At 52.1% G+C, this 16080-nt stretch overlaps 1 protein-coding gene across 1 annotated transcript; it reads right to left on the bottom strand.

The window, feature by feature from the left end:
• Positions 1 to 766: 766 nt before the first annotated feature.
• On the bottom strand, positions 767 to 1619 carry NINJ2 (ninjurin 2). The gene is given in 3 exon segments (XM_012748367.3): positions 767 to 933; positions 1389 to 1496; positions 1499 to 1619. Coding segments are annotated over 3 exon segments (318 nt in total). The 5' UTR covers positions 1542 to 1619.
• Positions 1620 to 16080: the final 14461 nt, after the last annotated feature.

Here is a 16080-nt window from a genome sequence, read left to right as displayed (position 1 = left end):
GCAGACGGTAATGAGGTGGAGGCCTCTGTAGCCAAGGAAGTTGACTCAACAGGACCACAGGCGAGGGAGTGATTTAAAAGCCTTCTCACCCTCCAGGCCTGGGGTTTGCTCCTTGCAGCCTTCTGCAGGACACAGATGGGAAGGGCATCCAGGGACCAGCTTAGATATTTGCACCTTCAGGACTAAAGACAAAATGATTGACTCAGAGTGGAGTTGCAGAAACCTTTATAGACAGAAGTCAGCCCATTATATAGGGAGGGAAAACGAAGGCTTGGAGCAGAGGGCAGGAGTGAGTGCAGTCAGAACCAGAGTCCTTAAGCTGGGCAGACTGGGCCTTAGGCAGACACGTCTTAGGTTCAGGAGATGCTACCAGGGAGGAAAGGTCAGTTGTAGCTCAGGACTCCAGACCAAGATGGAATTCATCTCAATTCAGGGGCTGTGGCTAGGGTGCAAGGACATCTATGTTGCCCTCTTAGGAGCTCTTGGACTGTGGACGGTGCCCACGAGCCTGGCAGATCAGAGAAAAAGGCCACAGAAGCAGTTTCAGCACCTGCAGGGGAAGCAGAGAAGAGGCAGTGAGGAGGGCGGCCGCACTGGTGCCCCGGCCTGCAGCGTGCACATGACTCTCCTGGTGGCGTAGTGCACCTGCGGCACAGCAGGTCTGCAGTGGAGCCGGGGATTCCGTGCCTCACAGGCGCCCAGGTGGTTCTGCAGATGCCAGTGGACCGTGGACCGTGATCCGAATAGCGCAGGTCCCAGGCTGGTTTCAGAGCAGATTCCTTGAGGCCCTGGCAGCCAGGAACCCTGCCTTATGTGCCCCGAAGGCTATAATGGAAACACTGATGCCCACCGTGAGGAAGACCAAGGTGGTGGCAGCGCTGTTGGGCTGGTCCAGCCGCCACTGCCTTTCTACTTTATTCAGGTTCAGCCACACTGTGGGCAAGGGGGCGTGGGAGGAGAGTCAGGGTGGGGCCACCGCCTGGGGCTCCCCTCACGACACCCACCAGAGTTTGCAGGTAATCTGGCCCTTCAATGACCCACACAGCAAGAGTCAAGGGAGGGGTCGTCACTGGGCTGCAATGCCTCTGCCCCCACTGGCCAGTTGGTGGGGCACCCACAGGGTGCTTTGTCCAGTGGGGGTTGGGGCGGTCAGACTGGGCCTAACAAGAGTGCGGATGAGTGCTCCCGGGAAAGGCTGTAAGGGACTCTGCCATGAGTTAGTGGGGACAGTCATGAAGCGGTGCTGTGGGGCTCAGGAAGGCAGGATGGGTGCCTGCCCTCACTGTCGGGGCCTTTGTGGGAGCAGAGGGCTGACGGCGACAGGGAGTGGCCCGTGCACTCAGGGCTTTGCCCAGGCACAAAGCCTGTCTGTGGGCCAAGCTCCTCACGGATGACCACCAGGAGGATGCCGACGACCACCTGCAAGAGCAGAGAGATACTGATGAGGGTGACGAGGGTGGCGTGGCAGCGAGAGGACGGCCCCTGCTCCAGCACGCTTTCAGCCTCGCGGCACCGGACGTGAAGAGAGCCACATCCAGCATGCTCTCAGCCACACTCTTCTTGGTGGCGTAACCGTTCTGGTTGATGGGCTGGCTCCCCCTGGGGCTGGTGTTCCCGGGCTGTATGGGAGAAAGCACAGGCTGGCCTGGGAGGCTCCGGAAAGGAAGCAGTGGAGAAATGGGAGGGAGGAGAGAGGTTTTAAAACTCTTCCCAAACCAGGTGGGAAGCCAAGGACAAATGATGCCCTTCTCATTGCGTGGCTTGAAAAAGTAAAGGGCTTGCCTGGAAAAGCAGTAAGGGCCTTTGCGCTCTGCAGTGACGTGCACTGGAACTGATGTTTCACGGAGGCCCTCCCTCGCTCCTTCGCACGTCCGCCGAGGAAGGAAGGGAGGTTCTCCTTTAGTCACTGTTTTACCTGGGACAGGCCTTAGTTCCGGGATTTCTTTTCCTCTGAGAGGAAAGCACCCAAGAAGACAACAGAAGGAGGTTTAGGGCTTGGGCGAAGTAGCGAAAGACATCTCTTCTTTCGGAGCGACGCGCCCACGGCAGGGTGCACAGCCCTGCTCAGGCACATGCGCCGCCAGACACAGCTGTCCGCATACATGTGTCTACGCATGCACGTGTGCATGCGTGTATACACACAGTGATGCATACTAGTTAAATGCCCTCAATGTAATTGTTTTAATTATTTTTTGGCTACGATTTATTGAAGTATAATTTACATTTGATTTTGGGGTATAAAATAAAGCTCCTATTCTCGAGAAGCCACTAACTCCAAAAGATGGAATGGCAATACAGGGCATATGGTATAGGCCTCTGGGTTGGGCCAAGAAATTCAAACTGGGTGCTTCAGGCAATCTGCTGTCGCTCAAGAGCACTTGGGAGGTAAATTTAGCAGCAGTGCTTGGAATTGTCTGGGCCAGGTGGCACCAGAAGCAGGGAGATTCACTTAAAAGTTATGGTCTTGATTTAGGGTTAGGGTGACAGGGAACTGAAGTGGAGTGGTAGTGAGAAAGGAAAGGAAGGGGGGACTCTGAAAGATGCTACCTACTGGAGGTGGGGAAGCCGGCCCAGCAGATCTGCACAACAGGAGACAGACAGATGGAAGGATAGATGGATGGATTGGTGGCTGGATGGATGGATTGGTAGATGGATAGGTGGGTGTGTGCGTGGGTGGATGGGTGGATAGGTGATGGATGGATGGATGGAGAGGTGGGTGGATGGGTGGATAGGTGGATGGATCGATGGATGGAGAGGTGGGTGGATGGGTGGATAGGTGGATGGAAGGATAGATGGATGGATTGGTGGCTGGCTGGATGGATTGGTGGATGGATAGGTGAGTGTGTGGGTGGGTGGATGGGTGGGTTGGTGGGTGGATGGGTGGTTAGGTGATGGATGGATGGAGAGGTGGGTGGATGGATGGATGGATGGAGAGGTGGGTGAATGGGTGGGTGGATGCATAGATGGATGGGTAGATGGGTGGATTGATGGATGGATGGATGGGTGGATGGATGGATGGATGATAGATGGATAAATGGGTGCATGGGTAGATGAATGGATGGATGGATAGGCGGGTGGATGGGTGGATGGATGGGGCAGTGGGTAGATGGATGGGGCAGGTCTGAAAGATTCCTTGTACTCAGTGTGAGCACTTTACTTCTCTGTACCTCAAGTACAGAGGCCTGTTGGGAGGGGAGAGAAGTCTATCTGATCAGAACCTGTGGATTCCAAGTGCCCTTAGTATGTCCTGAAAAGCAGTGGTTTCCAAACTCTTGATAATGTCATCCCAATATTAAAAACTGTTTTTGGTTGAGTATAGTGGCTTACATCTGTAATCCTAGCACTCTGAGAGGCTGAGGCAGGAGGATCACTTAAGGTCAGGAGTTTGAGACCAGCCTGAGCAAGATCAAGACCCCATCTCTACTAAAAATAGAAAAATTAGCCAGGCATTGGTGGTGTACAGCTGGTGCCTGTAGTCCCAGCTACTCAGGAGGCTGAAGCAGGAGGATCGCTTGAGCCCAGGAGTGTGAGGTTGCGGTGAGTTATGATGATGCCACTGCATACTATCAGGGATGACAGAGTGAGACTCTGTCTCAAACAAAAAAATAAAAATAAAAACAACAATAAAACCTGTTTTGACCATGCATCCCTAATATATGTACACTCTTCCATTATAAATTATATACATATTTTGTTGGACTAATATGTATATATATTATAACACATCAAAAGTAAAAAAATGTGAAAGGATTACCTAAACATGAATATAAATACAGGTTTATTATAATTTTCTTATATCCCCCCAAAATGGTCTAGAGCACCCTTATTTGGAGACTCAAAGTCTAACCCACATGCCTGGCTGCAGACTGGACCAAACCTTACCTAGGCCAATAGAACTGGCCTCCACCCCGCAGGCCTTCTCTAACATTTGCCCTCCAAGCTCAGCCCAAAGTCTCCACCCTCCTCTTGTCACCTGCACTCCGCACTCCTGGCCCCTTGCTCCCTTTGCCGGGCGGACACACACATGCATCTACAGGAGGCAGGCACTGGGTCTTGCGTGCTACCAAAGAGCGCCGGCCCTGAAAGACAGAGCCAGGCCTGGCAGTGTGCGTCCCTTGGGCCCTGCGTCTCTGTGGGTCATTACTGGAGACTCCAAGCACAAAGAAGTGGCTCTTTCACACTCAGACACACTTGCCTCCAGGCTATCAGCTTTCTACACAGGGCGTTTCCCTGTACCTGGGTTGCTCATTATCCAAATTTCATGGGCGTGCATCTTTGGCAGGTGGGACTCACAGAGGGCAGTTAAGGAGTGTGCACTTTGGCCAGCGGAGCAGCTCATACACTTTCCCCTGGGAGGTGAGAATGGAGACCAGAGGGTGCCAGTCGTACAGCACAGACTGGGCACACGCCACATGGTGCCCGGCCCCAAGGCTGAGTGAGGCACATTGCTGCCCCTCCCGCAGGTCCCCAGTGAAAGCTGTTCCCTGGGCTGCTGGCCACTCGAGTCAGGCCCTGGCCACAAGTTATTTTTCACAGCCACCAAAATCAGACTGGGGCCCAGAGCCTAGAGAAGAAGGAAACTGGTCTGGAGGCATCGAAGGAACGGAATGCTCCATCTCTCCGTGTGGCCCTTCATGTTCCATCTCCCAGGACTGGATTCCAGCCTGTGCTGAGGAGGCCAGTGAGGCTGGAGAAGTCGGGGCAGGAGTCTGGTGAGGACCTGTGCAGACTCGAAGGCCACACACAGCGTTTAGCTGCTGGAAATGTGGCCGAAGCGAGGCAGGCTCGTCTGGGTCCGGCAGTCAGGCGGGTTGGGGCTCCCAGGGCCAGCACTGCACAGCAGCCACAGCCTGTGTCCCTAGCCCATTTGGGGGCGATTTGTGCTAGGCCACGAGGAGCATTCCTTAGGCTGTGCCCACTCCTCCTGTCCCCTTCTCATCCTCCAGCCTGTCCAGTAGCTACAATCTTTGCACAATCTCCTCCTTCCAAACCTATCTTTCAGCTCAATGTCTGATAAACAGCTCCAGCTTCCAGTGGACTCCTTCTCTGGAAATTTGCATATAAATAGTGTACAAAACCTTAAACTCAAACCACTCAGGGTGAGTTCTGAACATTAACCAAATCGTGGGGCTGGCGTAGGGTTGTACAGAAGGGGTGAGTATGGTACTGGGACAACACAGAGACCTTCCCAAGCCTCTAGGGAAAGCATATCTGTAGGTTTTAACAAAGCTGGTGGCTTTTGTTGTTCAGTGGGTCTAAGGGTCATTGCTTGAGAGGATGCGGGGTTCGCAGGCCTCATCTTTTCCTTTCGGACGCAGGGCTCGCCTTCCCCTTTTGAGTCGTGACTGCTTTGAGCGGCGGGTGCCCTCTGGGGCCACCGGGCGCCAGTCCCGCGGGCGCGCGTTCTCCAGGGCGTCCACTCGGCGCGCCCAGGCAGCGCGGCGCGAGGCTTCTCCCGGGCTCCGAGGCTCCGAGGCTGCGGGGTGGCTTCTGCCCGAAGCGCACACACCGGCCGGGGCTAGCGTGAGACCTGGCCTCCGCGGGCTCGGGACAGGAGCCTGCACAGGCCGAGCCAGACCACCAACCACGGTGTCAAGCGTGGCGGGACAACAGGGGCTCGGGGCGTGCGAGGGGCTCCCTCCAGTAGCGTCTCTGAAGCCCAGGAAAGGTTTCCTGCACCCTCTGGGCCAGCTATGGGCAGCCCTGCTCAGAGGCAGAGGGATAGGTGAAATGACCTGAGGGGCCCTCCCTTATAGTTTTAGGGTTGGGTTGGGTAAGCCCCCAAATCCCGCAGGATGCCATCCTTTTCTGCCACACCCGTAGACTGGGAGCAGCAACCCAGGGGCCAGAATGACATCGCAGGGTCTCCGTGCCTGCGCCACGGAGGAGCTGGCCCTTTAAGGCCCGCCCGGGAAGGTCGGGAACTAAGGGCTGACGGGAGCAGAGCCACCCGGTGAGTCACTCGCCTGTCACTCTCCCTCCGCGCCCTCCGCCCTGCCCAGCCCCAGCGCCTCCCGCGTGCCGTCTCTCGGGCGCTGGGCCTTTCCGAGCGAGCGGCGGGCGGCTGGCACGCCCGGGTTCTGGGCCCAGCTCTGGCCCTGGGCTTGGCGCTCTGGCGCTCAGTTTCCACATCTATAAAGCTCTAGAGGAGTGGAGGCTGTGGAGAGACTGAATGACACTTTGTTCCTCTGCAAAGGGAAGGACAGAACTCCAAGCTGTTCCCACTGTCCCCCTAGTCTGAGATCTGGGGCCCAATGACCCTAGTCTGAGGGCTCATTCTACCCCACTCCACTTGCTCCTCCACTCCCACCCAAGGACGGCAGGAGACTGACCCTGAGACATTTCCCTGGGCTCCCAGAGTCCCTGTGCAAGGTGCATACACCCCTGGGAAAGGCAGCCCATCAAAGTACTGCCAACCAACCCCACCCCGACAGATGAGAATTTGGGTGCTATAAAGCTGCAGAGGAGTTTGGGGAGGTGGGAGTGGGTCAAGAATTTGTTCTGGAACACGCTGGGCTGCTCTGGGCAGAACGGGACATGGACTTGCAAGAGCACGGGGACATCACAGACCCCTTGCATCCTTTCCCATTGGTGCGTCCCATTGGTCAGCTCGCCCCACTCCCGGGCCTGCCCTCCTGCTTGCAGCTCAGACTTCCTTGTCCCCAGGCCTCTTGCAAGTCCCAGCTCCCAAGGCTGGTGTGTGTTCCCTCCCTTGAAGTCAAGGACTGCTCCATTGTTCTGCCAGACAAGTATTTATCCCTTAATTCTTGTTGGCCTATATTTTTGTTTCTTTATAAAACATAAGTTGGGTAGGAAAGGAATGCCTCCTCTAACAGAAAAGTAAACACATTTTTTAATTGTTTATGGTCAGTGGTCACCACGACCTACAACAGATCATTCTGCCCTTTCTTAGAAACAATATTGCAGGGATGTTCTCCCAGAGGGTCACGGAAGTTGGGTTACGGACTGGACCTGGAGCCTGTGGTAGGCAGTGGGTGCCCCGTGGGGAAGGGGCAGGTCTGCTCAGCAGGCAGAAGGGGGGGGCACCCAGACCCAGGGTCAAGTTCTGGCTGTGCTACAAGCTAGATGGGTGCCCTTCCCTGGGCTCCTTTTCTTATCTGTGCAATTGAGGGAGTGGGAACAATGTCTTGGGTCCTTCCTAGCACAGAGTGACCTCCTCTGAATGGAGAGTCTCAGAGGCTGAGCACGGTCCCTGAGAGAGGCAGAGGTTGGCAACTGTGGGGCCAGGCCCAGGGGCAGAGCCAGTGAGTCACTTTGCCCCCGGCAGCTCCAGGGCATTGGTGACCCTGCAGTGAGTCATTCCTGTCAGCCCTGAGAAAAGCCATATGGCAGTCTTCCTGTGTACCAGCTCAAACTCGGGGCTGCAAACAAAAGAGACTCAGAGGAACAGTGGCCTATGGCCCTTCAGTTGGTCCAAAAATGACCGACGACCCAGGAAAGCCACCTGGAAGGGAGAGGGGTGTGGGACAGGCTTTTGGCAGTCTGATTTCCTATAGTGGGAAAGGGCAGATCCCAGCCCAGGAAGAGTGATTTGTCCAAATGAATGGACTTGGGTGACCTATTATGCCAATTAGCTTTTAATTAGGTGTCTGAGATCCCTAATCCTTTGCCAGAATTCAGTTGGGGAGGGTGCCTGGGTCTGTCCCACTGTGTGCACATGTAGTAGGCTCTCAGAACACTGAAATGATGGTAGTCCCTACGTACAGAGCACATGCCATATGCCTGACACATCCTTAAGCACAGGGCACAAGTCATCTCATCTCGCCCTCAGGGCAGCCCTGTGAAGTAGGTGAGGGCATCATTATCACAGTTGAGAAAGTGGAGGCTCAGGGAGCCTAAGGAACTTGCCCAAGACCACAAAGCACTATTTTTATCCCAACTCTATGTGCCAGAGCCTGTAATTTTAACCCCTACTCTACCACCCACCACCAGAAGTTGAAGGCATACTCCCTAATTCAAGGAGTTTAGGATCTAAAGACAAACATATATGACCTAAGATTAAGAAGATAATTAAATAGTCCCACAGAGGGACATGTGTGCACTTGCTAAGAGGAGTATAACCCTGACCTGAGTGCAACTTGCCCCAGGCCTTCCTGACTCTGCAGCAGGGCTGTCCCTGAGCCCCTGCCCTGCTGTGGCAGAAGGGGCACTGGGCCCAGAGGCAAAGGCTTTGTAACTGGTGAGAGGGGACTGAGGTGGCTGGGAGAATAGGGTTGAGAGAGACTTCTAACTGTACCTTTTGAGTTTTGAACCATAGGAATGTTTGAACTGTCTTAAAAAAATAAATTCAAAAGCAAAACAAATATTCCCCTGCTATGGTTTGAATGTGTCCTCTAAAGTTGATGGGTTGGAAGTGTGATCCCCCGCAACAGTGCTGGGAGGTGGGCCCTTCAAGCTGTGATGCGGCCATGAGGGCTCTGCTCTCCTAGGTGGGTTAATGCCATCATCATGGGAGTGGGCTTGTTACTGAGGGAGTGGATTCCTGATAAAGAGGACGAGTCCAGCCCCCTCCCCTCTGTCATCTGTGTGTGCTCTCACCCTCTACCCTCCCTGCCCTGCTGTGTGATGACGCAGCACAAAGGTGCTCACCAGATGCCAGTGCCATGCTCTTGGGCTTCACAGCCTCCAGAACCATGTGCCAGATCAATTTCTGTTATTCATAAGCCACCCACTCTCGGGCCTTCTGTCACAGCAACACAGAATGGACGGAGATGGAGTCCCAAAAGGCAGGTGGTTAATATAAACCTGAATTTATAACTTCATCTCACCCAGACCTTAGCTTTTCATTCTGTGAAGCAAGAATAATATCTCTGTTTAGCACAAAGCGCCGTTGGAAAGATCAATAAGGCAATGTGGGTGAGCACGCTTTGAAAGCTGTAAAGTATGAAACAAATATGAGGTGAGAGGGAAATTTCTCCCACTCAGGATCATATGCCCACCTATGGGCCCAGAGGCATTTCAGATAATGTGTCCTGACTCAGGGCCTGCCCAGCCCCAACTTCGAAGTAGGCACCGCTTATCTTCCTAGCAACTCCCATGGTCACACCTCTCTCCTTGCTCCGCAGGAGGGCAGGGGCGGCCCCGGGGCAGGAGGAGGGCAGGGGCGGCCCGGGGCGCACTAGGAGCACCGCACAGGAAGGCGAGGGAGCCGCAAGGGCCACCGCGTGGGCCTGCCACCCTTTCTTAGGGAGCGCGTGTGGGGCGCCTCGGTGGCGCCTCGGTGGCGTCTCAGTGGCACAACAAGAAAGGAATTTCCCCCCCTTTGTGTGAAGTAGGGTGAGGCAATTAGCGAACAGCACACATTTGTTTATACTCGTACCTCCGGTTATCTCTTGGGTTGTGAAGAAAGGCAAAAGGGAGGTGGGATGCGCAGGGATCGCGCAGGATACAAAGGAAATTAATCACTTCAAAGGTCAGCTCATGACCAGCGCTAATTAGTTTGTGCGTTGCTAGGGCCCTCTGGGGGGGGGGGATAAAAGGCACCCCGCAATTCAGGTCGGGGTCCTTGCCTAAGGAGAGTGACCACTGCGTTGGGGCTCGAGGGCTCGGACCCTGGCTAGCCAGACAATAAAACTCCTCTTGTCGCCTGTAATCCTAGCACTCTGGGAGGCCGAGGCGGGCGGATTGCTCGAGGTCAGGAGTTCAAAACCAGCCTGAGCAAGACCCGTCTCTACCAAAATATAGAAAGAAATTAATTGACTAACTAAAAATATATATACAAAAAAAATTAGCCGGGCATGGTGGCACATGCCTGTAGTCCCAGCTACTAGGGAGGCTGAGGCAGAAGGATCGCTGAGCCCAGGAGATTGAGGTTGCTGTGAGCCAGGCTGACGCCACGGCACTCACTCTAGCCTGGGCAAGAAAGTGAGACTCTGTCTCAAAAAAAAAAAAAAAACAAACAAAAAAAAATAAAACTCCTCTTGTGATTTTACATCCCCAGTGTCTCTTTCCTTCTGTTCGGTGGGGTTGAGTGAGGCCGTTCCCTAACACGAGTTTACCTCCCCTGCAAGAGGCCCGTTTGTCAGTGGCTGTCAGGAAAGATCGCCATCACAGTTAGGTCCGAAGATAACTACGGATTCGCCACACAGAAATTTCCGAAGCGTTGACTTGCGTTCTCTCGGTGCCCACTCAACGAGCCCTGTCTGAACTGGTGCGAGCTCTGGGGTCCCGGCCCCTCTGGCATTTGCTCTATGCCCCACTCTGGCTTTCCGGCTCTCGAACGCATCCCCAGGCCCTCTCACCTCACCTCTGCTGTGATTCTACTCATCGTTCCAGTGCCAACAAAATGTGCTAAAATTCAAACAATCATAATCAAATAATGATAATGCCATATGCCAGGCACAACTCCACAACATGGGTATTAGTACAGACAGTCCCCGACTTTCACACTATTGCAAGCAACACGCATCGATAGAAACCGTATTTCCGGTACCCATCCAACCATTCTCTTTTTCACTTTCAGTTACAGGTATTCAATAAATTATATGAGATAGTCAGCACTTCTTTGCCCAGCTGTCAGCTAATGTAGGTGTCTGAGCATGTTGAGGGTAGGCTAGGCTAAGCTCTGATGTTCTTTAGGTTAGGTGTATTAAATGCATTTTTGAGGCTGGGCGAGGTGGCTCACACCTGTGATCCTAGCACTCTGGGAGGCTGAGGCGGGCAGATGGCTCAAGGTCAGGAGTTTGAGACCAGCCTAAGCAAGAGCAAGACCCGTCTCTACTAAAAATAGAAGAAAAAAAAAAAATATATATATATATATTTTTTTTTTTAACAGAGTCTCACTCTGTTGCCTGGGCTAGAGTGCTGTGGAGACAGCCTAGCTCACAGCAACCTCAAACTCCTGGGCTCAAGCAATCCTCCTGCCTCAGCCTCCCGAGTAGCTGGGACTACAGGCATGTGCCACCACACTCAGCTCAATTTTTCTATATAGTTTTAGTTGGCCAATTAATTTCTTTCTATTTTTAGTAGAGACAGGGTCTCTCGCTTGCTCAGGCTGGTCTCGCACTCCTGACCTAGAGCAATCCACCTGCCTGGGTCTCCCAGAGTGCTAGGATTACAGGCGTGAGCCACTGCACCCGGCAAAAATAGAAAGAAATTAATTGGCCAACTAAAATAATATAGGAAAAAATTAGCTGGGCACAGTGGCGCATGCCTGAAGTCCCAGCTACCTGGGAGGCTGAGGCAGGAGGATTGCTTGAGTCCAGGAGTTATAGGTTGCTGTGAGCTAGGCTGGCACCACGGCACTCTAGCCCGGGCGACAGAGTGAGACTCTGTCTGAAAAAAATAAAATAATAAATGCATTTTTGACTTATGATGATATTTTCAACTTATGATGGGTTTATCAGGATGTAGTCCCATTGTAAGTCAAGAAGCATCTGTAGTCCTATTTTAGGAGTGAAGAAATTGAAGCTTAATGACTACCCAAAGTCACCAGATACAAGGGATAGGGCCACCGTGTCAAAATCCTAAGACAATGATTCTCAAAATGTGGTCCTTGAAGCTACAGCGGCACCTGAGAACTGATTAGAAATGCAAATTCTCAGGTCCTACTCTGGACCTACTGAATCAGGAACTGGGGGTGGAGCCCAGCACATCTATGTTTTAACAAGACAATCAGGCAATTCCGATAAAGATCAAGTTTGAGGACAACTGGTCTATCCCATGCTGCCTAACTGCAGTAGTTGTCTGTGCGTACCTTCTTCTAGCTCTATGCTAGACATTGTCATGTTGATTTTGTCATTGAATTCTCTTAACAACACTTATTTTACAGATGAGAAAAAATCAAGGCTCAGAACAATTCAGTCATTTTGCCTGTGATCACCCAGGTTTTAAGTATTAGAGCTGGGATCTGGGGCCTGTGTCTCTAACCGCTACAGCACACAGCCCTGGAAGCACAGGCTGTGTAAAGCCCCCATAGGTGGGGAGCAGTCTAAAGTACTTACAGGTCGTGTATCTAGATCGTTCCAGGGAATAGTGAATAAACCACAAGCATCTTTTGCACCAGCAGCCCTGGGCTCTGGTGCCCCTGTCTGCCCAGCGTCCGGTGCCTCCAGCTGCCGCTCCTCAGGGCCTGTCCGCGAGGAGCCCGTGGAGATCGAGGAATGATGCTTTCATTCCTAGACCCTCTTCCTGTCTTCCCTCAGAAACACTGCAGAGCCTCTCTTAATTTCTGTCGAACCTTAGATTTTGTGGCAGAACCTAAATCCTGATGGGAAGCCTAAACAAAGGTAAGTAAAAGGGACTTTTGGAACAACTCGTCATGAAGCAAAATACCAACATTCCACATGATGGTGTATATGAGTTTTGAATGTCCTCATTAGATTATACATTTCCAAAAGGCAAGAATTCCTTCCTTGGCATTTAAGGCAATTAGAATAAGAAGCAGTAAGAGTTGAGCTGTTGTCTCTGGCTACAATCCAGGAGAAAAGACCTCACGAAGTAGATCATGTCTCACAATGAGACGGGGAAAAAGGGAAGGTGGTGATCCTGCCCCACCCAGCCCTGCAGAGAGCCTGCCTGGATTCCTACTGAGTGCAGTTCAACAAAATGTTTCCAGTTCCCCTCATGCACTAGGCACCTAGGATACAGCAAAGACCCCTGCCCTCCCCACAGCCTTGTTCTCCTAATTCCCCGAAATGGAAAGGCTTGGCAGAGATTAAAGTGCATAACAGGGGAAGCCAAGAAGTAAAAAGACCTTTCGATCCCACTCGAGTGGATAAGCTTCATGGGAAGAAAGGGCTTTGTCTTGTCTACTGCTCTGTCTCACAGCCTGGCACTTGGCCTGCCATGCTGAATGAATGAAGGAGTGAATGAATGATGCATTTGTCACTCATTCAGAAGGGGCTTAAAAGGCAGGGCCATGGCAAGCTGAGCTCCATGAACCTCTTATAAAGAGCCCTCTGGGCTGGGAGGCCGAGGCGGGTAGATCGTTTGAACTCAGGAGTTCGAGACCAGCCTGAGCAAGAGTGAGACCCCGTCTCTACTAAAAATAGAAAGAAAATTAGCTGGACAACTAAAAATATATATAGAAAAAATGAGCCGGGCATGGTGGCGCATGCCTATAGTCCCAGCTACTCGGGAGGCTGAGGCAGGAGGATCGCTTGAGCCCAGGAGACTGAGGTTGCTGTGAGCTTGGCTGATGTCATGGCACTCTAGCCCGGGCAACAGAGCGAGACCATCTCAGAAAAAAAAAAGAACTAGTGAGGGCAAACATAGGCTTACAGAGATTAGGTACAGAGCTAGGAGGTGAGGGTCAGGTTGGAACCCAGCTCTGTTTGAGGCCAGCTCCCAGACTGATGAGTTACTCTAACGGTGGCTCTTTTTTTTGAGACAGAGTCTCACTTTGTTGCCCAGGCTAGAGTGAGTACCGGGGTGTCAGCCTAGCTCACAGCAACCTCAAACTCCTGGGCTCAAGTAATCCTTCTGCCTCAGCTTCCCAAGTAGCTGGGACTACAGGCATGCGCCACCATGCCCGGCTAATTTTTTCTATATGTATTAGTTGGCCAATTAATTTCTTTCTATTTCTAGTAGAGACAGGGTCTCGCTCTTGCTCAGGCTGGTTTCGAACTCCTGACCTCGAGCAATCCGCCCGCCTCAGCCTCCCAGAGAGCTAGGATTACAGGCGTGAGCCACTGCGCCCGGCTTGTCGACGGCTCTTTAGCTGCTCTTCTCTCATAGCCATTCTGGGGCCAGAGCCCTGGAGCAGTCCTTCCTCCAGTGCCCAATATAGCATCTCGCCAGTGCTCAGGAATGAATGAATGAATGATCAGGCATGCATACTAGTCCTGTCCTTAGCAGCTGGCCTGGATCCTGGCTGGAAGGATGCTTTTGACAGCCCAGGCAATGCTTCAAGGCAAAGAGGCAGTTGTCACTGCTGCACTCTCACCCTCTTTCTAAAAATACAAACAAGCACGAGCCATCCAAGGCCACCAAACACATACCCAAACACATACCCTTATTGCCTGATCCTGCCACCTGGCACCTGCTCTCTTGGTGCCTCCTGCCTGATAGCTGACCCCATCATCCCTGTGACTGTTTACTGCCAGGCAAAGTCCAGTTCTGGAAGGGTGGGGACTCCGGAGCAGCCAGGCCCAGTTCAGCCCAGCCTCATTCATGCTGAGCTGTGGACATCAGGCAGTTTGGGGGTCTTTACCCTGAGGCCCCATCAATGCAAACCCTTCTTTTTCTCTGGGGCTCCATTTCCACACCCGTAGCAGGAGTGTGAGCCTGGTGTGAGGATGCGACACTCAGGCTCAGGGGCTGGAGTGCAGCCCTGGCGCTGCCCCTGCTAGCTGCGTGGCTGGGCCTCTGTTAGTCATGTGCTTAGAAACAGGGGTCATATGACCATGAAACGGAGACGGCATTATCCTATTTTTAAAGATGTATATTTAGTACATGTGCTGCCTAAGTGAGCACGAAGGTTTATATTTTTACGCATAGATAAATCTGATAGGACATGAACTACAACATTAACAGTGTCATCTCTAGGCAACAGGAAATGAAGTATTCTTTCCTCTTTTGTTTTTTCTGTTTTTTTATTTTTTTTAATTTTTCCTTGATGAACATAAGCAGTAAAAAGAAAAGTAACTTAACCACCATATAATTAGTTTTTTTGGTTTTCTTTTTTTGAGGTAGGGTCTTGCTCTGTACCCGGGCTAGAGTGCAGTGGTGGCCTCACAGCTCACAGCAGCCTCCAACTCCTGGGCTCAAGCAATCCTCCTGCCTCAGCCTCCCGAGTAGCTGGGACTATAGGCGCTTGCCACCATGCCTGGATAATTTTTAAAAATTTCTATAGAGACAGGGCCTTGTTATTTCCCAGGCTGGCCTCAAAATCCTGGCCTCAAGCCATCCTTCCACCTGGGCCTCCTAAAGCCCTGGGATTACAGGCATGAGCCATGCCACCCAACCCATATATTCATAATTAGTATTTAACTCTTTGTCTTGACTCATAGAACTGTTTGTGAATATTTATCAAAGTGACCTGCAAACTATAAAGTTCTTTGCAAGTGTAAAGGGTTCTTACTATAATTTTCCCCAAAAGCATTTTGGAACTACAAGACGGGGTGGAGAACAGTTTCCTTCCGACCGCACACCAGGAACCCTGTAATTCCACAGCACACCCTGGGCCCCAATGCCAGTTCCATCCTCACCAGTCAGGGGAGCAATGGTTGTAGGTGTGAAGCCTTGACAGAGCAAGGGCACAGCCATCCGATCATATCACAGCCCTGGCCTGCTCTGGGGATGAAGCAGCAGCATTGATTGAGCACGCACTGTGTGCAGTGCCCTGTACTCTGTTCAAAGAAGACAGGTCTGCTTGCTTTCCACCACACAACAAATATGTATTGAGCATCTGTCTATTTTGGGCAAGTTGAGTACAGAGGGCATAGCACAAAGATAAATAATTTAGATGGGGCATTTGTGATTAATCACAGAAAACGGTGCCCAGTGAGAGATACAAGCAAGGTTGGAAGCAGGAGCGCCTCCATGTGGGAGCTCAGAGGAGACTCTGTGCTCTTACTGCCATCTCAGCTGGATCTTGAAGGACGAAAAGGAGGCTTCAGAGTGTTCTTTGTCTGATGATCACAGAATCCTTGCCTTGGGAACCAATATCCTAGTGGGGGAAACTGGTAAACATGCCAGTAAAAGATTTCCAAATGGATATTAACATGCCCCGCCCCAAATTTGCAGGGCCAAGTACAAAATGAGCATGTTCAAATTAAGAACTTCAGCATGGCAACAGCAGAATGTTAGACTAAGTTCAGGGCCCTTCTCAGTGCTGGGCGGGCCCTGTGAAGCCAGCCCAGCCTATTGGGAAGAGCAGAGATGAGCATTAGGGATTTCTGTTGCCAGGAGGGCTGCAGGCCATGGGAAACCCAGTGACTACTTCATTGGGTGCATCCTGGGTCAAGGTTGGCCACCAGAAAGCGAGATAACACAGCCAGCTTCGGTTTAGCACTTAACTCCTCCCTTTGGTGGCCAGTGCAGGGTTCTGCCTCTCTCAGATAACGGTGCCAGCAGGGCTGGGGGCTTCGGGCCCTTCTCTCCAGACCTGCATGGGAG

Source organism: Microcebus murinus, chromosome 10, assembly GCF_040939455.1.
Source record: "Microcebus murinus isolate Inina chromosome 10, M.murinus_Inina_mat1.0, whole genome shotgun sequence".
NCBI classification, from domain to species: Eukaryota; Metazoa; Chordata; class Mammalia; order Primates; family Cheirogaleidae; genus Microcebus; species Microcebus murinus.
This window is presented reverse-complemented; position numbering and strand designations above follow the sequence as displayed.